At 39.0% G+C, this 23,434-nt stretch overlaps 1 protein-coding gene across 4 annotated transcripts; it reads left to right on the top strand.

The window, feature by feature from the left end:
• The first annotated feature begins 1,548 nt into the window (after positions 1-1,548).
• On the top strand, positions 1,549-23,306 carry usp4 (ubiquitin specific peptidase 4 (proto-oncogene)). Of its 4 annotated transcripts, none has more exons than XM_028446830.1 (22): positions 1,549-1,733; positions 4,714-4,841; positions 4,949-5,079; positions 5,356-5,482; positions 5,582-5,727; positions 5,959-6,020; positions 6,434-6,577; positions 9,731-9,848; positions 9,944-10,117; positions 10,201-10,359; positions 13,073-13,297; positions 13,463-13,546; positions 13,628-13,722; positions 13,790-13,972; positions 15,272-15,498; positions 15,673-15,882; positions 17,561-17,631; positions 17,707-17,822; positions 17,918-18,067; positions 19,817-19,920; positions 20,185-20,273; positions 21,465-23,306. In XM_028446830.1, exons 1-22 carry the CDS (start codon positions 1,582-1,584, stop codon positions 21,585-21,587), a joined length of 3,018 nt encoding a protein of 1,005 aa, XP_028302631.1. In that variant the 5' UTR covers positions 1,549-1,581; the 3' UTR covers positions 21,588-23,306. The 4 variants fall into 4 exon arrangements, with proteins under 4 accessions (XP_028302631.1, XP_028302628.1, XP_028302629.1 ...); XM_028446827.1 differs by having other exon boundaries at positions 1,603-1,733; positions 4,954-5,079; XM_028446828.1 differs by having other exon boundaries at positions 1,639-1,772; positions 4,954-5,079.
• The last annotated feature ends 128 nt before the right edge of the window (positions 23,307-23,434 follow it).

Raw genomic sequence — 23,434 nt, 5'->3', positions numbered from 1 at the left:
CCACATTGTGAATAGTTGTTTATACTAGTTTGTTCATTATGTAAGTATTATAATATTGAAGTAAATAGTTTGTTTAAAATTGAGGTATGATAATGTTAATGTAAATGGTGTTCTTTCAGAATTGTTGATTAAAAACACATTTTGAAGTGTACTTTTGCTATCTTTTTAATTTCTATCAACACATCTTAACAGCTATGTGTACACCACATCAAGGTTATATATTTTGTTCATACAAGAATATATGGTTTCCTCATATTGATTTTCTGTGAGACCTTTAATGCCTTAAATTAATTTCAGAGGTGAGGTTTCTTGGATTATTTCTTTCTGGTTAAAAATGAAGCTGACAGACGTTTCTCTCCCCATTCTTCCATATTTATTATACACATGTTAATACAGTAGGAAGTTTGCTCTATAGAAGTAGGTGGTTGGCTCTTAAAATAGTCGTTTTGGGTGTGCTGGTGCAATATGTCTAGCCATGGAATAATTCCTGCAGAGAAGTACGATGTGAAGACCTCTCGTCCATAGCTGTTAGCTGTGGTCCTGAAGGAGTCACCTGTGGCCAGGTACCTGCACAGTGATCAACATAGAAAAGCTCAGATCATCGATAATCAGATATATATAATGTGGGTGTGTGTACGTGTGCATAAAAGGTGGAGAGATTAGAGAGAGAACAGGCCTTATCTCCCAGAATGTGTTGCCAGATGACAATAATTAACAATAGTAAATAACTAATGAATTATTAATAATATATTAGTTAAAAACAATAAATATTAATGAAACAAGCCTCATCTTCCAGAATAGGTCTCCAGAGGACAAAAAATAACAATAGTAAATAATTTATTATAATGATTAACTTTTATTTTAATTGTAATATATTTATGATAAAGACAATAATAAAGCAGGCCTTATCTCCCAGAATAGGTATCTCCAGAAAACAATAATTTTAATAATTCTGCTTTTAAATTCCCTTAGGATTGTGTATTTAAGAGATGAGTTATTTTATTCTTTACAATTACATTACCAAAATAAAATAAAACCAGGCTTTATTGTCATTTTGCTGCACATACACCTGCAAGATGTACATCAAGATGAGAAAGCATTTCTACAGGATCTAGTTCAGAACATGTTTTTTTGAGGATTGTTTGTGTGGAGTATTTTTTTTTAATTCTATGTAAGGTTTTAATGATATAAACCACTTTGAATTATATTCTACGTTTGATTTGATATACACTTGTGCAATTGTAGAAAAGAAAAAAGTCTTTGGGGTCGCCAGAATTATTATTATTATTATTAATAATAATAATAATAATAATAATAATAATAATAATAATAACAAAAAGTTTTTAATAAAAAAACTTCAATTTAAAAAAATCAATTAAAGAAAAAAGGGTTCAAATGCAACTTTTTAGGTTTCAAAAATATGTTTGCATTCAAACTGTTTTTTATTTGATTGAACATTGAAAGTGAAGTATTGATAATGATGTTGTGAACGCAGGAACGCAGCAGTAGAACTGCTGGGTCAGCTGACCTTAGCTGAGCGCGCTTCTTCCAGCGCGTTCACGATACCGGCACAGTGGCTGCATGATGGCCGAGGGAGGCGGACCTGAGTCCGTCAGCGCGGCAGACTCCGAGTCGGAGCCGCTTGCGGCACAAATACCAACTCCTTCTACCGAGAATCAAAAGCAGACTATTGGGGCACTCGTTAAGACAACGCTACGGAAGGGTGACGAATGGTGAGATGAGGCGTTAAAGCTAGCAGCATTCCTACGTTTGTAAGCAACCGGAAATCCGAACATGCTAATGCTAGCGGCTAATGACAGCGCTGGTTCCCAGTATGAAGCTACAGAGCTGGGCAGAGCAAGCTAGCATGCGAAACTGCTATCAAACTACACTGTATCTTACTTCAATGAGTCGCACTAGCTGTAATTGTCATTACCAGTAGTTTTAGTGAGCCCCTAAAGTAGCTATTTTATTCACTATCTGGATGGAAGGTTGTTCTAAAATGTTCGCTGTTGTGGAGCTGGTTGAGAGTAGAGGTCTAGGCCGTGGATGGCTCAGGCTGTGGCTCCATCCAGTCTAACTGGCTCCAAGCTATGTAGCTATTAGCTATTAGCAGGAACTGAGCCAGGCAAGTGTATTTCAAACACGTATTGTCACCAATATTTCCCAAAACACTTCAAAACAGAGCTGTCATTTATTTTGATCTTAAGTAGGCAGTTGTTTCCCATTACCAGAGGGTAAACAAGTACTAATACTCGAAGGTTTTTATTCAAACTTGTTGGAAGTGTATTACGAGGATTTTGTAACTTTTTTAAGTATTGAAGTGCGTCATTTGCGCTCGTGAATTGTGTCACTTTAACTTGTACGTTAACCAGCAAATATAGTTTATGGGTTCACAAATTACTTGCCACCAAGTATTTTCATTAACCACAAATACCTTGTTAATCATAATCAAAATGGACAATAATATGTACAGCAAACTTTTGCTGAATTCAGAGCTGTTCAATATTGATATTACAGTTTCAATTTTTTGTGGTTTCACTTGCTATTCAACAGTACAGAACGATTCCTGTATGGTTAAAGGAGCATAGGGCATGATTTGAGAAAAAATACAAAGTTTTTTTTTTTAATGCTAATGTGTGATGAAGCGCTCTAAACCAAAGAGAATGAGTCCACACACATTTCTACTTATTGCCTTGAAAAGATTGTCATACATTTTGTACTGCAGTTACGGCAGTACAGTTCCGCTGATGGTGACGTCAAATGGCGCTGGTGCGTGTTCTCGACGGCTTGAAGAGGCGTCCCAATAACCTGGAAATATAAAAGAATGAGAAGAAGACAGCTTGGAGACTGAAATAAGATAAGCACAGTGGATTAAACTACTGTTTGGTTCAAAAGATGCATGCAGAGGCATGTGAACAGGTCTTGCAGGAAACAGTCACATGAACGGCGAGTAAATAAATGACTGTGTCACAGTTAGTGTGGATCGGGCCACATTTTCTCGTCCGACCCGACAGTGAAAACCTCATTGTTTTTCCTCAAACAAATGACATACTCTACCAGTCAAAACTTTTTGAACACCACACTTTTTTCAGTTTTTTACTGAAAATTATTCAGTTTATTGCACTCTGAAATGAAAGCATAGAACAAAATTTGAGTTGAAAAAGAAATAATGGAATCCATGAACAATACTGTTCACCTGATGCCCATGAGGGTCTGGTACCGCAGTGTGTTCCAACACTGCTTTTATGCAGACAGAGGAGGTTGGAAGTAACCAAGAAAAGTTGGAACACCTGTAGGATTTATTAGCACCAGCTTTCAAGGCTGATTCAACCTTCATTGCTGCAGAACAGCTTTAAATTGTTAACCCACTTTGTGATCCCTGAAAAATACCTATTTGTATCATTCTGAAATGTACATTATTTTTCAGTTTTGGGTAACCAAACCTTTTTTTTTTAACCTCTGGCTGTTCAGTACTTACCTTTTTATCATTTCAAGCTATTCATTGGACTTGCACAACTTGAATTGCAATAAATAAGTGGAAAAATTAGGGTGTTCTAAAACTTTTGACCGATAGTGTATATACGTTTGTTTTAGTGGTAAGCATGGATTTGATTAATAAACCAACATCAGATCAGCGCACGGGTAACAAGCAAAAGTGAAACAAACAAGAGACCCATCGGATCTATTTACATAATCCATGTATCAATGATAAAGATAATCTGTGTTATTGTGCAGTAAACGAAATGTTTCAATGGTGTATTTCTTTAAAATTGTCTACTGCCCCATTCTCCTTGCCCCGCAGATCACAGCTCTCACTGTACATTCTTAAAGGCTACATCAGCTGTAGCTGCTACTGCACCCACTTCAGACTGCGCTCAAATGACACTGATCGAACCTGACCAACAGTTCTAAACATCTGTCCGGTCCCTTCAGGGTTCGGTTGGGTGTCCATCCTCTATCCACAGTAACAAACATTTAATTCGCATTCCTGCGGTGGCTTGGCTGATGACTGCAGTTATACTCACCACCCGGGTGTCACTATAAAGTCTGATTCTAGATCCTGCCCTATGCTCCTTTAACTGGAGTCCTTGTGTCTTTGTAGGAAAAATCAGTATTTAAGACAAACTATTCAATACAGTACTCCAGAATAAATAAACCATGTTTGCTTGAGGAGTAAAGAAGTACATATTCATTCAAAGGAAGTGACCATCGTATTTTGACCTGCAGACCTCCCACTCAAGGCCACTGTACAAACATGTACACAATGACTGCTAATAATTCCGACACTTTGTTCAGGAGGTGTCTCAGGTTTATGTTGGAGTCTGAAAGAAAAAGAGGAATCCCAGCAACTTTTAACCCCCCTGGTGAAAGTAAATCACTGCCGGTTGTGTTTGCTGCATTCCTTCATCCAGTGATCATGCTTAACACTTTAGTTAGCCTAAACTGTAGTACTCAATACAATGTGAATACAAGCCTATTAACTAAAGGAGATTCTTTAGATGAGATTAGGTTAAATTTGCTCTCTGTTACTAATTCTGCCAATGCTAAGGCAGTGTGGCACTGCTTAATGTTCAGGGATTGCACAGAGCTGAGTGCTATTTTGGTTTGTGTTTATGTCCTGATTAAAAGTTGTTGTTTTGTCAACAAACTGAGTATTTCTTGCGTTGTGATATGTTTGTCACTAACAGTCACCGTCCAATGTGTTTTTAGGTATCTCATTGACAGCAGGTGGTTTAAACAATGGAAGAAGTATGTCGGCTTCGATAGCTGGGACATGTACAATGTTGGCGAACGTAGCCTCTTCCCTGGACCAATTGATAACTCTGGCCTATTCTCAGGTAAACATGATATAAAATGTATGTCAAGTCTCGTTGTCTTGACATGTTACCATTTTTTGTGTTAATTGTTCAAAATCAATAGTTATTTTGTGTATGCCTCTCTGAAGACCAGGAGACTCAGGTCCTGAAAGGTCACCTTATAGATGAGCTGGACTATGTTCTTGTACCCACTGAGGCATGGAATAAGCTGGTCGACTGGTATGGCTGCCTTGATGGCCAGAGACCAATTGTCAGAAAGGTAACGTGATAAAAATTTTTTGCTACAACCTTTTATCAGCAAACTTACAGGTCTCACTCTATATCAAAGTCTAAATCAATTCCTTGAGGGCTGCAACCCTTCATGTTTTAAATGAATCCCAAATCACTTCACATCGCCTGAATCTGATTTGCAGTGAACGGGACTAATAACGGCAATTAGCTCATGTTTCCCTTGCAAACATGTAAAAATTGAGTTTAAAAAAAAAAAAAAAAGCTGTACAATTACTAATGTGATGGCTCTCATTTTTCCCTCTAGGTGGTTGAGCATGGTATGTTTGTCAAGCACTGTAAGGTGGAGGTGTATCTGCTGGAACTCAACTTGTGTGAGAACGACGACATGGACAACGTGATCACACGTCATTTTAGTAAAGCTGATACGATTGGTGAGGATTCGTGGTTTTACCTTGTGTGATGAGTTGAACACCTTGGTTTATGGCTTTATGAGCAGAATCTGATCTGTCTTTTTTTTTAAACTTTTGCAGATACAATAGAAAAGGAGATGAGGACGTTGTTCAATATTCCTTTAGAGAAAGAGACACGGCTGTGGAACAAATACATGAGCAACACCTATGAACAGCTGAACAAGCCAGACAGCACTGTACAGGATGCTGGTCTTTTTCAGGGACAGGTAAAGTAGAACAATGTTTTGAAGAAGGTACACATTGAGAATACCTCAGCTTGGTAACATACCACAATTCATTCTGCATACATAACTAATTTGTAAGACTTGCAAAAGTAACATATTGTTAGTCTGCCAAAATGCAAAGCTGTGAACTTGTTTTTTAATAAAATATGTGTGAAGGCTGGCCCTTTTTTCAAAAAATTATTTTATTGATTTTTTATTATTTGTTTTTCATAGGTGCTTGTGATTGAGCGCAAGAATGAGGATGGCACATGGCCAAGACAAGCCTCACATCCCAAGTAAGTGAGGCACCTGGGTGACCGTGGCTCAGGTGGTAGTGGGTCGTCTTCTGATCGAGAGGTTGGGGGTTCGATCCCAGTACCTGACTATGTGTCAAAGTGTCCTTGGGCAAGACACTGAACCCTAAGTTGCTCCCAGTGGTCGACTAGCGCCTTGCATGGCAGTCCTGTCCCACTGGTGTGTGAATGTGAGAGTGATTGGGTGAATGAGCTGATATGTAAAGCGCTTTGAGACTGCTTCAGTGTGGGGATAATGCGCTATATAAAATCAAGTCCAAGTCCAACAGCCATTTAGGTTTCATTTCCTGCAGCAGCTGTTAGACCATTTGGTTCACTAAAGAATGTAAATTACCATTGCATGTTTGTGTGTCTTTGATTTGATTTTTTTTAACAAGTCAAATTTTCCTCTTTAGATCCAGTGCAACCACATCCAGGAATTTCACTACCTCCCCCAAGCTATCCACAAACTCATCAGTCATCTCTTCCACTGTAACCAACGGGGACAGCAACTGTAGCCCAGGATACACACTCAACAACAGCAGCGCCTCCAACAACAGGTCGGGAATCTTCATGGTTCATTCAGTTCTGTTAAAAGTATGTGTGAATACATACACAAGCTTTTCTCTGGTATTACACTTTGTGTAGTTGGAAGAACTTAGTTTATTATATTATTTTGGAGATGGTAGTTTTAAAGTTTCCCAAACACAATGATTATTGACTTGTAGGGTTAGGTTAGGTTGAGATGATGAAGCCTCATTCTTCCATGTTGCTGGCTGCAGATGACCATTCGTTAACTTGTGTTTAACCAGGTGCTAAAAAAAGTACAGTACTTGATACCCATTCCTAAACAATACACACTACACAATAAGTAATAAAAGTATGTATGATTCAGCAGATATTATATTGGATCGATATCGGTAAATCGGCTGATGACAAATGATGCAATATCAGTATCAGAAATGAAAAATTGTATGAGGATACTTCTATTAACTACCAGTTTAATGGGGAAAATATGGTGAAAGTGCATGATATTCTCCCTAAACATGTAGGCAAGTGTATCTGTTTCATATATTGTAACTATTTCCAGGTACAGGAAGTTGATTTTGTGATTTCTGTCCGTTTTCTGTAAACACGTAAAATTGGAGGCCCAGAGATGGTGGCTGTGAGGGAGAGCATTATGTTGGCTACATGAATGCAACTTCTTTGAGACCAAGGATGTGATTTTTCATTATAAAATATTAATCAAATGCCTTTGTTACTCTACAGTAGTGTCCTTGTATACAAGGCACTTTTCACAAGTCAAAAGTATATTGACAACTTGAATTGAGCAGAAAAGTTGCTCATTCCAGAAGCAGGCTTGTGAAGAAGAAATGCGAGTAACATTTTGTAGAACTTGACTGCTGACAAAATGCAATGGTTTTAGTTAAAAACTTAAAGCATTTGTCATTGGAATCTCTTTAGGTTATGTGATACCTAGGGGGTATTTCATCAAACCCAGCAGGGTTAAGTCCAGGATTGTAAGACAATCTCAGTACGGAGGTAAACCTAGTCAATGACACCTGGTTCTAACTGGAACGGCCGTTTCATCAAAGGGAAAACATCTCAGTTGCCACAGTTACGGTCTGTGGTGCAAACCGGCTCCTGACCAGGTTTAAGCAGCAGGACTAGGTTTAAGCTGCAAACGCACTCTTATGAAACTACCTCATAATTTTGAAAGAAGTCATTTTGTGGTGCTTTAAAACACTCAACAAAGATCTTCAAAGCAAAAAATTGTCAAAAAGCTTTAATGCTGCATTTTAAAAGAAAATTAAACGGAATATGATAAATGGTAAATGTTTATGTGGTCATACCAGTCTGTCATTGCCCGATCTCGGAAGCTAAGCAGGTCTGGGCCTGGTTACTGGTTAGTAGTTGGATGGGAGACCACTGAGAATTCCAGTTACCACAGTGGGAGACAGTCACCCCAGTGGTATCTGTCATTGTGTCCTTGGGCAAGGCACTTCACCCACATTGCCTAGTATGAATGTTCTGTGTGAGTGTTGGTGGTGGTCGGAGGGGCCGATGGTGCACTATGGCAGCCTCGCTTCCATCAGTCTGCCACAGGGCGGCTGTGGCTACAATAGTAGCTTACCACCACTAAGTGTGGAGTGAAAGAATAATCCCTTAAATCTGTAAAGCACCTTTGAGTGTCCAAAAAAGTGCTATATAAAATTGATTTATTATTATTATTATTATTATGTCCACTCATACAGGATTTAGATATTAATTATGAGAAAGCTCTGAATATACAGAATGGACAGTCACATGGCAGAATTGAAGGCTCCCCGATGCCAAAATCCATAAACATGTTTCGCTTTTCTCACCTCCCATGCACTGTGCGCCTGCATCGGGAGTGGCTGCAGTGTTGGATGTGACATCCAGCATCGTCACGCAGCACTGCTGCTTCCTCCGTTCATTTAAGGCTAAGCAATGTCACACTCAAGATCACACCAGTAATGGATCTTTGGCCTCCTGCCTGTGACCGAATCACACCAGTGCTGATATTTCAGCATAACAGCATGACCTCGAGTGTGATATTGCTTTTATACAACAGTTCTATCAGCACATTGCATTAGCTATCAGTGATAAGTGACAAGACATCGTGATTTGTTTGTCTATTTAATCATTTGGCTCCGACAAAAAAAAAATGTAGTACTCGGTTCCAAGAAACTATTTATCAAACACTCAAGTCTCATAAATGAAATATGATTTAATTGTGTTACAGCATCGTCTTTTTTAAAATGCTGTCGGGTGTTAAAAAAAACTCTTCAAACTCACATGATCAGTGTGTGATCACATGCTTCAGTTGTTTTCTATGATTAATTGACTAAATAACACCAACTTGAACCCATTACTTCTAAAAATGTTCAAACTACAGAAATTTGTTGTCCTTTATTCTATAGTCCTCTTCTTATTGCTCAGTAACGGATGATGTTACGTCCTGTTTTTTTCTGCACATGGTTCCTATTGGCTGTTTAATAAGAGTAAAATCTGCAGCGCATGCACCCTCACGTCTCTAATCATTAAATTTGTGATTGATCTCATTGGTCTTGCACTTCAGCTGTCACTGGCTTGGCTCAGCTGGGGAGCTTCAAGCTGAGAAGAGTTTGATGAAATGGGAAAAGCCACGGACGGCTTGGGTAAAACGTAGGTCTGGCTCTCTTAAGAATACTTTATTGAAATACCCCCTAGACTTCGGGAATTGCATATCTACTTTGATTTTTCACATTTATATTTCAAGATAAGTTTAATATCGAACCAAAGATGAAGTAAAATGTAACTATTTGCAATAACTGCTTTCATTAAACATTACTCAAATCAAGTAACTTAGAATCCAGAACCTTTCCATACTACCGTCTCATCTGTAATTTCCAAATCTTTAATTTGCAAAAAAAAAACCCAAAAAATTATTCTTCAGGTAGAAACTAAACATGATACTTTTGCATTCATCGGTTAACCCTATATTAAATAAACTTTTTGTTAAATGTTTTCTTTTCTTGTTTTTCACTCAAACAAAAACATTCTTGATGGATAAGTAAGATAGTGTTGGTTATTCTTTGTGTGTGATAGGAAACAGTGTTAAGTGTGGGAGAGATTCACATCTCTCCATTTCCATGCCTCAACTTGAAGAATTTTGGGGGTTAACGAGAAACATTTCCTCTGATTTGCAGATATGGGGGCTACAACTCCTACAGCTCCTCTTACAACTACAGAGATTCACAATCACAGGCCGGCTTGTGTGGTCTTAGTAATTTGGGAAATACCTGCTTCATGAACTCTGCCCTCCAGGTAACAAATGAAGAAATGTGACTAATTAAAATGTCATTTTGATTACTTTATAATCTTCTATATCATTATCTCTTTTTTTTTTTTTTTTTTTTAAGTGCCTGAGCAATGCTTCTCCACTCACGGATTTCTTCCTCAATGACCAGTATGAGACCGAGATTAACCGAGAGAATCCCCTAGGAATGAGTGGCGAGATTGCTGAGGCTTACGCAGATCTAGTTAAGCAGATGTGGCTCAGCCGCAGCAGCTACGTGGCCCCACGAACTTTCAAAGTAAGTTTTCAAGCAGCTTTAATTATCATATTCCTAAAGCTTTTCATGAAATGAATTCAATGTCTTTCCCCCGTTTCTACCAGACCCAGGTGGGACGCTTCGCGCCCCAGTTTTCAGGGTACCAGCAGCAGGATTCCCAGGAATTGTTGGCGTTTTTGCTGGATGGACTACATGAAGATCTGAACCGTGTCAAAAAGAAACCTTATCTGGCCCTGAGGGACGCAGAGGGCCGACCAGATGAGGTAGACATATATATAAAAAGCTAATACATTGCTAAACTGAGTTTGTGCTAAATTTTTACAAGTAGAAATGGATTATTCTCTAATAACAAACTTAATTTATAGTCACAATACAGTATATTTTAGCCCAGGTGTTCCTAATAGGGTGATCGCTTGTAACCAGTCCATTTCAGAGGGGCCTGTTTTATCCAGTACTCTGCTTGGCTTCATTCAGCAGCTCTAGGTTAGAGCAGGATAAGTTTACAGCTGCTGATCTCTGATCAGGCCTTTAACCAGCAGGCTAGTTTATTCATTATTTATTCATATCCACAGGTCACAGATAGAGCTGCAACTAACAATTATTTTTGTAATTGACCGATCTATCGTTTTTTTTTTTGATGAGTCGACTACCGTAGTTAGATTATTTTTCTGTTTTTAAACACACATTTTGGACTTTCCACTTGTGAAACTGTCCCGTTGTACCGTGACAGCATGTTTTACAGAGAGGAATTAAAACAATCACATAAAACATGTATTTGTAGTGTAGTTGTGAAATAAATAATGTTGAATTAATAAATGAAATATGACAAACTTAAAGTGGAAATTGTCTTGAACAAAGTAGTAATAGTAAACAGAGTGTAAATAAGTAACTTTAAAAAGACCTAACGTGTCTGTAGGTTGTGGAGGTAATGAGGTTTAAACCAATCGCAGTTCCTTTTTTAAATCAAGTCCATAAAATAATAAATTACATCTTGTTTGAAAGAATCTTCACAAGTTAAGAAATGTCTTATTATTATTATTATTATTTAAATCACATAGTTGATAAAGTTTAACTGTTCAGAATAAACACTAGTATCAGCAGAAGGCAGAAGAAAAATAGCAAAGCTAACAAATATTCACTAACTCACGGATGAGTGCAGCTATAAACATGCTTTCAGACGTACACAAAGACATAATGTCTATTCATAATTAATACCAGTTCCAATCACAGATTGTCGGCTAACACACACATTTGCATGTGATTAGAAATGAAAGATTGGGGAAATTTCAGCGCTACAGTGATTGTGTTTGGGGTGTCCCCTCTCCCTCCCTCCCTCCCTGTATCTCTGTTGTGCTTTTATGACTGAGAGCTGAACTTTAGCACTTAGTGTTTCATTTCTTTGTTTCCTGTGAAAAGTTCTCAAGCTTTAGACAGTTTAGGTCGCGTTAAGCTATTTCCAATTTTTCCACTTTCTGCTATTCTTCTTCGCTGTTTACTTACACAAAGTTGGTGGCGAAACACTGCTAGCAGTCGATGTAAGGTACTACAGTAGAAAGAAAGCTTTTATCATAAATTTACAAGATTAAATGACGCATCAATGATGCCAAATCCGCGTCAACAAATTTTTGTACTCAACATTATTGATAATGGCGACTAATCATTGCAGGGATACCTACAGGTTCGATGGACATTAGGTATTTATATCCATGCCCGACCTGAAACCGACAATTGAAACCTGTTTTTCCCTCATACAAATGACATATTTACATTTGATTTAGTGGTAAGTCTGCTTTTATTAATAAACAATGTTGATATCAGATCAGTGCACGGGGAAACAAACGCACGTCAAACACAGGTGCGCAGTGTGCCCGCGGCGCCAGAGACAGCAGTGGATCTAGTTACATAATCCTTGATCATATATAAGGATAATCAATGTTCTTGTGCAGAAAAAGGGTTGATTAAACAGTGGATGCTTGTGCTTCAAGCCTGTCTTAATTTGTTCTCTCTCTGCTCTGAGGGCAGTGCACTGCGCAACACTTGCAGTGCAGCACGCACGTACTCACACAGCTGTTGCTGGCCATAGAGTCACGTTTAGGCATTGAATACATTATATTGGTATTTAATCCTTATCACCTATAGAAGTGCATTGCATTTTTTTTTTGCAATGAAAATCTTGGTCGACCACGACGGCATCGACCAATTAGTTGACTAAACGACCAAAGTTGGCAGCCCTACTTCTATTTATTAGTTATTTTATGTTCTGCGTTCACCTGTTGCACAACGGCCTCAGGCTCGACAGAAGCAAACACTGCACTAAGTTTAGTACCAAAGAGGGGCAGCACGTCAGTTGTGTGGAATTATTTAGGCTATGAATAATTCAGAAGAGGCTGCGCTCCGCATCTTGCGGCCCGCTCCGAGGGTCATGACGGACTCGCTGCGGGCGCGCTCGTGGGGGATGGGCCAGCATCCGTGGGCATTTTGCATTTTGTTTAAGCAGATATTTGTTCTCCTTACTTTTCCTGCACTTTAGTTTTTAATTTTGTTTGGCAGAATTTTGTTACATTGTCGTAGTGAATGCTTACAAGACTGAAAGTCAAAGTATTTACTTTACAACTGTAATTAAAGTAGATAAATAAACTGTCTTTCATATTAATTCATGCTTCATTTTCCTTTATTTCAACATAAGCCTAGCCTATACGAAATAATAAATGATGTATAATACATGATATTGTTTATTAAAACACATTACATTGATTTATTCATTAAGTTTGTTTCAAAATGCATGAGAAGAGGACCTGAAAAAAATTGCAATATTGAGCAAAAAAAAATCGCAATTATAGTATTTCCCAGAATCGTAAGCCCTAGTATTGTTCAAAATCCTTCTGTGGCCTTAATTGGATGCTGTTGATTGATGCATTTTGTTAAGGGACAGAATAATCTAATCTAATTTATTCCCTGTATTTTGGTGAATTGCAGATTGTTGCCAAAGAAGCCTGGACCAACCACCGCTTACGCAATGACTCAATAATTGTGGATATTTTTCATGGCCTCTTCAAATCCACACTGGTTTGCCCCGAGTGCTCCAAGGTTTCTGTAACATTTGACCCCTTCTGCTACCTCACTCTGCCACTACCTATGAAAAAAGACCGAACCATGGAAATTTTCCTGGTGCGATCAAATCCTCAATCAAGACCCACTCAGGTGAGTTACTGTCTTTTGACTTGAACCAGCAGTTTCAATGATTTTTGAATGCAGATGTTCTTGAGCAAGTGGCTTTAAAATTTGTGACTTCAATTTTTGACTTCTTCCTGTTGTGTTTCACCGGCCCTTGAAATCATTCTTACATGATCTTTTTGCTTCCTTTAGTATCGTGTGGTGGTTCCTAAACTGGGAGCAGTGACTGACCTCTGCATGGCGTTGTCTAAACTTTGTGGAATTCCTCCAGAAAATGTGTGAACTTAACTCATATCACATATATCAAAGTGCCTTATCTGTTGTATTACAAACTTACCTCTTACTTTTATTTTGTAGATGGTGGTGGCAGATGTTTACAATCATCGATTCCATAAAATTTATCGAAAGGATGACGGCATCAACCAAATAATGGAGAAAGATGATATCTTTGTGTGAGTGTTGTGGATGACTGAAGATAGGCCTCAATGAGCAGCAGACTCATGTTTATGCTCTGTGCAGGTATGAAGTCCAGGAGGAGAACAGTGAGAGGATGAACCTACCCATCTACTTCAGAGAACGTCACTCCAAGCATGCAGGAAGCACCGTCAGCACCATGCTCTTTGGCCAGCCTTTACTAATCACAGTGCCCAGACATAACCTCATAGCAGATGTTCTGTATGATAAAATCCTGGAGAGGATTGGGTAAGAAGCTTCTGTGGAACTCAAACTGCACTTCTGCATTACAGTGGAGTGCAATGTGCATGTCTGGTGTAGAAAGATAAAAGGAACGTTGTGACAAAACGTGAAAATGCTCACGCTTGGAATCACAGATGTTACTCCTTCTCTTCACGCATATCTTTTATAGTATCTGAGCTTTTGTTGAGTTTAGAGACGGGTACCAAACTTTGTACTTTTTCAGGTACCGACCAAATTCCTTCAGTGCTACCTAGTACCGATTCACGTAAAATCAAACGGTACCATGTTTTGGTACCTAAACGCATCCTTGTGACTGGGAGGGAGTGGAAGAGTAGGCAATTCCTGTGTAGTACCTGAACACAAATCGCACGCACATGACGGCAGTAGCTAAATCATGGCTTCCCTTTTTTAAAATGCGCTGCGGACCGATCACCTGCTGAACCCCCGCTCCACGCAGAAACATGACAGGTGTAGTGTAAGCTTCACTCCTGAACAGCGTGCTGTACCGGCTACAGGAGAGTTGGAGAACAAGCTGCTAAAGGCTTCAGAGCTACTTCTGAAGCAGAGCGCTGATATATTTCCCTGTTCTGTGGCACACACACACGCTCCTGTGTCCAAAAACCCGCTGAAATGGACAGAGACGTCCGGTATTAAAGAGAAAGTATAAGGGTGCGCCTTACTCCGCTCTGTAATCACTCTACTTTCACCTCACGGCTGCTCAGGACGAATAAACAAAACAGGTTATTCGGCACACACGGTTAAGATAAACAGGATTAGAAGAACGAACTAGGCTCTGTGGCACTAGCATCAGCACCGAACGAAAACTTTGGTTTTTTTTGGCCAAGCTATAAATGTCAAATAAATACAAATTTATACTGCAAAAATACCAATACTAATTGGGAGTATGCAAGTGAAATACTCCCAATATAGAGCCCTGCCACATAGAGCTGCTTTTTAGTTTGTGTATTATAGGTAAGTAGTTGTAGTTTATGGTTTTCAAGATGAAGAAATTAGTGAAACACATGTTGTTACAATACAAACAGTTAGATGTTGGTTTGATATATTTGTTAAAGTTGTTAATTATTAATATATGTAAATATGGCAAATGTATTGCATTATTACATTTTGATATTTTAGTTTTTACCATTTATTACCACACAAAAGTACCGAGTATTAGTTCAAATGTGAAAGGTACCCATTCCTAGTTGAGGTGTTATCAAATTAAATGTGAATTATTTTAGGGAAATGTGTTTATTTTTGATTCACAATGCTGTATGCTAACATATTTCCGGTTAAATGTTGCAGACGTTATGTAAAAAACAACCACAGCCCAAACAGTGAAAGCAAGGCCTCAGCCTCGGCTACCTTTGCCAGCTGCAGCCAGGTTCCTGAATGTTCCACATCTTCTAGTGTCAATGCCAGCCTGGGAGGCTGTGGCAGCCCCTTGTCAGATGGAGCTTCCTGCAGTGTCAGCTCCAGTAATGGCAGCAACCACTCGGGGACCTGCAATGAAACTAATGGGCTTTACGACGGTAAGATTGGCTTATTATTGCAACTACACATCTTTTGTAGGGTGATACTTGATGGTCGCATGCTTGGAACGAACTACTAATTCTTTTTGGATATTATGATAATGGTTCCATGCCACCATAACAGATTCAGCTCTCAGTGAAGTGAATCCTTCCGTTTGTTGTGTTCCCTTTTAGGTGAAGAAGAGGCAATGGACCACCAGGTGAGCCCAGAGCCAGAAATTGCACAGTCTGAGGAGGAAGAAGAGGAAGACGAGGAGACCGCTGAGTTGGAAAACGGGTCCAAAGGCGACTCTGCCAAACTCTTCACCTTCAGCATCGTGAACTCCTATGGAACAGCCAACATCAGCCCTCTGCCTTGTGATGGAAATATTCTCAAACTTAATCGTCAGTGCTAATGATTTATTTTTCAGCAGTCAGTGGGTTTACATTCACTCAGGTATTCAGCTACGCTCATAAGTCAATTAAATACTTAACATGTCGTCGTCGTATACATGCAGGAGAGAAAACTGAACTCCTGATAAACTCCGTCTGACTCCACCTCCAAAAGTGGCGCTGTATCCTTTACAAAACAGTATTGATGTAGTTTTGCGGGAATCAAAGAGGGAGATAAGAATGGTGAAAATCTTTATCGTGTTTCTCTTGTCTGTGCATTTTGAGATATTAATTAATTTCATTTATTTAATAAGCACACATTAGAAAACATTAAAGTTCCGGGTGGATCATATTAACTTTTGGTCCTCCTAATTGTCAGTCATTCTGATGATATGTTTAAGTAAGGCCGTCATATGTGCTCACGCTCGGTGTGCACCTTTTCCTTTGAAAATTGATTTTCACTTACCGGTGGCGAGTCTGACATAGTGGTAAAGTTGCAAATCTTCCTATGGAAGGTAAGCTTGTATAACCGATGCCGACTCCAACTTGTAAACAGAGTTGTGCACGAGGAAAACTGAGCTCGTGCACGCTCTCTCACACGTACGCGTTCCTTCATGAGCAGGTAGTGTTGCACATGTGCAGAGGGTGTTTCTTTTCTAAACTTCTGGAAAATCGTTCTCTATACCTTTAAAAGTGTAAGGAGGGAACGAAGCCCAAAGGGCTTGTATAGGAGCTCCACCCATTTCAATAAACACAAACAATTTAGAGTATGGGATAACAAATAAACACTTAAAAAATCATGAGACAAAATGCACAATTAAACATTGATATATGAGGGCAAATAATGTGTTGGGTTCAGGCAATAACCACACTTTTTGACTCAATAGACGGTTTTGATGGTTTTATTTTCGTCACCCACATTCAGCACACCACATTCATTCAGATGCACTCTCTCTCTCACTCCTGCGCTCCTCTCTGGCTTATCTCTCCCAGTCCCGGCTGCTCACTGCATATAAATACAGGTAGAATGATTACAACGCTCCACCACTCCTGCATTCAACCATTCACAAGTGCTTATTCCCACGCACCACTTCCCCTGCCCCTCCCAGTCTGCGCACACACACACACACACACCACAAATAATATATAAACAAAGTACACATAAATCAATATCAAAAGACAAATTTAAATGTTGAACAAGATATTAATTGAAAATCAAATAAGAAATACAAACTTAAAACCTATGTACACATACATACACCCATATACACATGTGAATACAAACGTACATATTCCACGTGGATTGTAATCATGGTGGCATAGAGTAAAGTGGTGAGAGGGCGTAAAGTACCAGCATGTAGCAGCATCAAATTTGTTTCCTTGTCCGACCTTCTGCTTCACGCCTTCATCAATTGCCTTCTATTTCCGGTGGATGGTCAATCAAGCTAACGTGCCTTCATCCACCTTTAGCTCAGTTGTCAATCTAATTATCTAGGTGTGCTAATAGAGCGACAGATAAGTCTAATTCCAGCCAAGCTAACCCGATTACATGCATTCAAAAATTCAGTTCCTATCGGACTAAGCCATTTATTTGGTTTTCTCAAGCTGAATGAATGTAAACCCACTAAAAGATCTGTTTCAAAAACACACTTAGAACTCTGACAACTAATCTCTGCTACTCTATCCACAGCACATTCCACTGTGGCCATTGACTGGGACACAGAGTCCAAGAAACAGTGCTATAATGAACAGGAGGCAGAGGTAAGTGACGCAAAAGGCTTCGGACAAACATTTAAAATTAAATACAGTATTAATCTTTGCTTTATAATGTTGTAGGCCTACGAGAGGCATGAGAGCATGTTGCAGCCGCAAAAAAAGAAGACCACTGTGGCTCTAAGGGAATGCATCGAGTTGTTTACCACCATGGAGACACTTGGGGAACACGATCCTTGGTAAAACTCAGCAGGCCTTTGAAATGATAAAGTTGAAGCCTTTGTTTTGGCTTTTTATTTTTTTAACATTTCATTTTGCTGATTTCTTTGTCTAGGTATTGTCCGACTTGTAAGAAACACCAACAGGCGACAAAGAAGTTTGATCTCTGGTCCCTGCCTCGAATTCTGGTAGTTCACTTAAAAAGGTTCTCTTACAATCGATGTTGGAGGGACAAGCTGGACACGGTGGTGGATTTTCCCATCAAGTAAGTATCTAATTTTCTTCCCTATTATGTAACAAATGCTGAGGAATTTAAACATGCTTTGAAGTCTATTTCCCTTAAAGGTAATGTCATTGTAGAAGCTGTGACCTGTGGAACTAAGGACAGGTTAAAGACTTGTTTTATAGGAAAGGTCAAATTGAATGAATTACTTTGTGATCTGGGGCATTCTAAAAAATGTTATTTGAGTTTGTACTAAATTGTTAGTATGATGGACATAAATAGGTTCCAACTGTATATGCACGCTTCACTTCCGCGTTTGAGTGAAGACCGTGAAAGAACTTCTGTTTTCTAACCCTACTGTTCTATGACAAATGACTGTAGTTTTCATATTAATCTCACGCAACTTGACAGCAGAAAATAGCAGGGGACATCTTATACATTTGCATAAGCTACTGGCCTTTCACCGACAAACTGTTTTTCCCATTTATTCAGAGTTGCTCCTCTTGTTTTATGTTTAGCTAGGCGCTAATGCTACTTTATTAGCTACAGATATGTTTTGATAGCATTTCTTAATTTGTATAAAACCTAATGTCCTCATCTGAAGCAGTAAACCGTTCCAAGCCAAACTTGTGGCTGATGGTCATCTCCTCCATCTGTCACCGAAGCGCAGCGTTCTCCCCCTGCACCTGCAGACAAGCAGTAGTCGTGGTCAGGATATGGTACATCCATTTCCTCCTTGGGGTTTTCAGAGGGAAAGTCTAGTCTCTCTCTTCGCTCCCAACCCCCGGGACGAGGGGCAGGAAGGGGGTAATTATTCCATTCAAAAAGAATGGAGAAAGCTCTGCGGACGCCCTTGGACATTTGATTGCTCCTTCATGTCAGGGTTAGGGGTTAGGGTTTATCTCTCCAGATGTTGATGATTCACTTTTTTTGCAGCTCATCCTCTTGTGGGAATGTAAAAAAACTCAAAGCAGAACTACATCTAGCTGAAGCTGTACACTTAGCACATCAAGATACCACTGTTGCATCCCTATCTCCTCTTGTTTGGAAGGTAAACTTCCTCCTTTTGGATGCCATTGTGTAGAAACACAACCACAAAAACAGGCACAATAACACGAAACTGTGAAAAGCATGTTTCAAAAGTGTGACGGCTCACTTCTCCACTGTTTTGACTGTCTGAAAGCGATAACAGGAAATACTTCATCTGTCTTATTTTTAACTGGAAATAAGTCACATGTCACTGTGTATATAGTCCACTGTGTGAGTTCTCCAGATGAGCTTTTTATCTCTGAGTAATTAAAGGGTACCTGTGCTACTAATGTATACAACATTAAATTACATTAAATTTGTTTAATGACAATGTAAAAAAAACACACACACATTTTTTAAACCATTTTATACCCAAAATGACAATCCATGGGGAGCATCCATGTTTGTGTTGGATGTGATGTCAAGTCATTGATTACAGTGCAGTGTTAACATTGGCTCCCATCTTGATTTCTTAGTTTTTTCTCTTTATTTGGGTTTTTGTTGTGTTTCTCGACATTTTCTTGAATATCTATATATGGTGCTTAGAAGTGAGCACTGTGGACAAAGTTTCTTACGTGACTGTGGAAAAATCTGATTCACCACAAAGTAGAGGAATGTTAGTGAATTCCTGGTCTCAAAAAGAGCTGAGTAATGTTTGTTAATTACTTGAACAAAGAAGGTGTAATCAAACAATATGTTGTTGCTTGAGAAAATAATTTTTTTGTGCTGATTGTACAAATTATTATTTTCCCCTTCTTGCAGGGATCTGAACATGTCCAAGTTTGTATGTGACCCCAAGGCTGGCCCCTACATCTACGATCTGATTGCTGTGTCAAACCACTACGGAGGAATGGGAGGCGGTCATTGTAAGTCTTTGATCATCTTTACGTCTCTAATGAAATTATCATTTTATTTTCTTGGTTTATACCCTAATAGTCTTGCACCAGTCTTTTGTTTATGTGGCAATGTAAGTGTCAACATAGTTAAATAAAATTTCCCTGCATACTATGGTTTTGTTTATACATTTCCTTTGTTGTTGTTGTTGACTAGTTTCTTCTTGCTTTTTTTTTTTTTTTTTATCTAATGTGTACAAGAGTTTTCCAGTAACCCTGCCTCCTTCCATTGAACAGACACGGCTTATGGCAAGAACAAAGTTGATGACAAGTGGTATCACTTTGATGACAACAGTGTCTCGTCTGCCACGGAGGACCAGATTGTGGTGCGTTATGACCCCTTAATAACAGTTATTTAACTTTGTTGCTTTATTTTATTCTATTTATTTTGCTTTTTTTTTGTTGTTATTCATTACAAAATTACAATTTCATTTAGCAGACACTTTTATCCAAAGAGACACACAACATGAGCAGTGAGAGTTGAGGGACTTGCTTGATCAGTTAAGACACGCCCAGTCTATACTTTAAAGGTATAGTGGACAATGTTCTTTGGCTTCTAATTTTGGGTGGATCATCAATTATTAGTTGTCAATGATTCTGGTGATATGTTTACATAAGGATGTCGTACGTGCTCGTGCCCAGTGCACACTGGGTCCTTTGAAAATTGATTATCACTTACTGGTGACGAGTCTGATGTAGTGGGAAAAATGCAAATCTTCTTTTGGAAGGTAAGCTTGCAACTTGACTCCGACTTGTAAACAGAGCTGTGCACGATCAAAACTGGGCTTATGCACGCTCTCTCACGCACGTAGGCGTTCCTTCTTGGAAGCAGGTAGTGTTGCATGTGCAGAGGGCTTTAAAATCTCCTAAGAACAATGTATGCTATGCTAACTACCTCACTATATCTCTCTATTCATTATTCTCCCTGTCCAACCTACCCTCCAAAGATTGCAGAGTCCACAGGTGCTAGTTCTCAAAGGAGGGGCGGGGCCAACGGTGCTTGTTTGTGATGCACATGGTACAATGGTGTCACAGAATCTTGTTCTCAGCCAAAAGCAAAAATAAATTGTAATATTCAGCTTTCAACCCATAGAGGGCAGTCACTCTGACATTTTAGAACAACATATGACAAATTAAAATACTCTGACTAAAGTGTTGAGAGTTGGACTAGGATCAATCAACAGCAATACTTCATCCCCAATACATTTGTTTTCAGCTGAAAAAATTGGTTTAAGGGTTTAGTTACTCTAACCATTAAGCCACCACCGTCCCTCATTCATTTAAAAAAAAAAAAAAAAAGCCTTAATCGATTGAAGCTAAACCATTTATTAAATGGCATCTAATGGAGAGAGTTGATAGTAGTTTAGAAGGAGTGCAGAAACTGGTTATTATGATTGAAACTGTGCCAAAGCCAAGTACACTTCGATAGTTGGAGGAAAAATCGAGTGCTCACCTATTGTTACTTTGTGTGTGGTGTTGTTGTCTGTCTTGAAATGTGATCTGTGTTGCCGTTGCAGACTAAAGCAGCCTACGTGCTGTTCTATCAGCGCAGAGAAGAGGAAAGCCCATCCAAACCTCAGCCTTCAGCAGCATTAGGAGGAGCCCCAGATTCAACCAGCGACCACATGGACACAAACTGAGGGGCCCCCAAATCAAAGGGAGACGCACTGAAACACATGGAATATTGCAGCTGTTGGACGCACAGGCAAAGCTTCTTTAGTGACAGAGGATTCCACAGTCTGACTGAACATTGTTAATTCAACTTTTCCCATCTTTGGTTAGATTTCTATCTTATCAATTGGCAACTAGAGCCAAAGCCTTTCTGGAAGACTGACCTGAGAGACTTGTTTCATGCAACAGGTGGCCTGCCGATTCCTGAATATAGGCTGTAAGTCTTGGAGCTATAATGATTTTAAATGGATAAAGTTCCTCTCACTGGATGAACAGAATGTCAGAAGTGCTGTCATGCATGTAGATAAACAAATGTCTCTGTCGCTCACAGAAACAGTAGGAAATATTTTAAAAAAGCCAATTGCACATATTGTCTCAACCAAAGTGTTCCAATGTATTTATGATTAAAGGAAACATTAGCAGGATCTTAGCACTGTGCCTAATTACATCACATTCTTGCAGTGCTGAGATGAATGCTAACTTTTTAGCGGTGCGATCACACAAAACCATACATTTAGCAGCTCAATGAGAAACATGCGATGTGTCGCTCCTGCTTCAGAATAGCTGGACTTGTGTTCTGTGGACATGCGTCTCCAACAAATCCACTCATTGTGATTCCTCACTCCAACAGCTGTGGTCGACACCATTTACCAGGCTTGCTTTTCTGTAGCCATGTTCTTCCCCCTCAGTTTGTTCAGTGCACAACACATGCTTTACCATTTATTTGGTCAACTTTAAAGTCTTATCTTGCTAATCAACCTTTCCCCTTTCTTCTTACATTTTTTAAATTTAAAAAGCACCCCTTTAATTTCTGCAACTTGTCACCAAACTCCATTTACTTTGTTCTGGTGTGTTTGGTTTGGCCTTTTCATTAGGGTCTGTTTTGCACCCTCAAGGTCATTTTAATATGTCGTTTTACACATGCATTAGTTGCTGCCTGAAAAAGACAGGGTTTATCTGCCATAGTGTGTTCTAATTAGAGTTGTACCATAATTCAGCTCTGTATCAAACTGGCTATGTCATCGGATATCTTCAAAGCACACAGTGAAGCAAAATAAACTAGATTAAAAGTGGTGCTTATGTGTGAGACTTGAACTCGCTACTTATCTGGAGGAACAGTTTCCATATGACATCAGATGGCGGTAGTTCCAGCAGTACCTTATCAACGTCCGCAGGACTCGCAGGCAGTTTGTTTATCCTCAGTGACCGTCATCTTCACCTTTAAGACACCCAGAGTGTTTAAGGAGATTTTTTTTAACTTGTGAGGAGGTAGAATGACCTGAATGTAATCACTGATAAGATGCATTTCTGTAGACTTGCTATCAAACATCATCTTTCATTCTAATGAGTCTAAATCTGTGGTTGACAGACACTCCTAAAGCCTACACCAAGTTGCATAATGGTGTTTTGTTTGTAATGACTACTTTCACAATCAATCAGGCCTGTGACTATTTTACGTCATGGTTCGTTGTAACTCACTGATTTAAAAACAAAAAAAAAAAAAAATCTAACTGCACAAATCTGATCTCTTGATTGCTGGCCCCTGATAACACACATGTAAATGTAAATAACCACACTATTTTAAATAGGTGTATAAAATCTTGTCATATTTATCTCATCTCTGATGTCTGCCATTGTTTCTAAATGGAAAATGATTTGAAATCAAAAGTAAAATAAAGACTGGAAGCCTCAACCCAGTGGTTTCTTGACTAGTTGCATTAACTATACATTTTCAATCCTGTGATTACAATTTAGAAGTGACCCAGATTACAAAATATTGTATATTTAAGACGTAAGTTCCATCTAAACAGCCTGT

Source organism: Gouania willdenowi, chromosome 5 (genome assembly GCF_900634775.1).
Source record: "Gouania willdenowi chromosome 5, fGouWil2.1, whole genome shotgun sequence".
NCBI classification, from domain to species: Eukaryota; Metazoa; Chordata; class Actinopteri; order Blenniiformes; family Gobiesocidae; genus Gouania; species Gouania willdenowi.
Note: the sequence above shows the minus strand (reverse complement) of the source record. Positions and strands in the feature narration are given on the sequence as shown.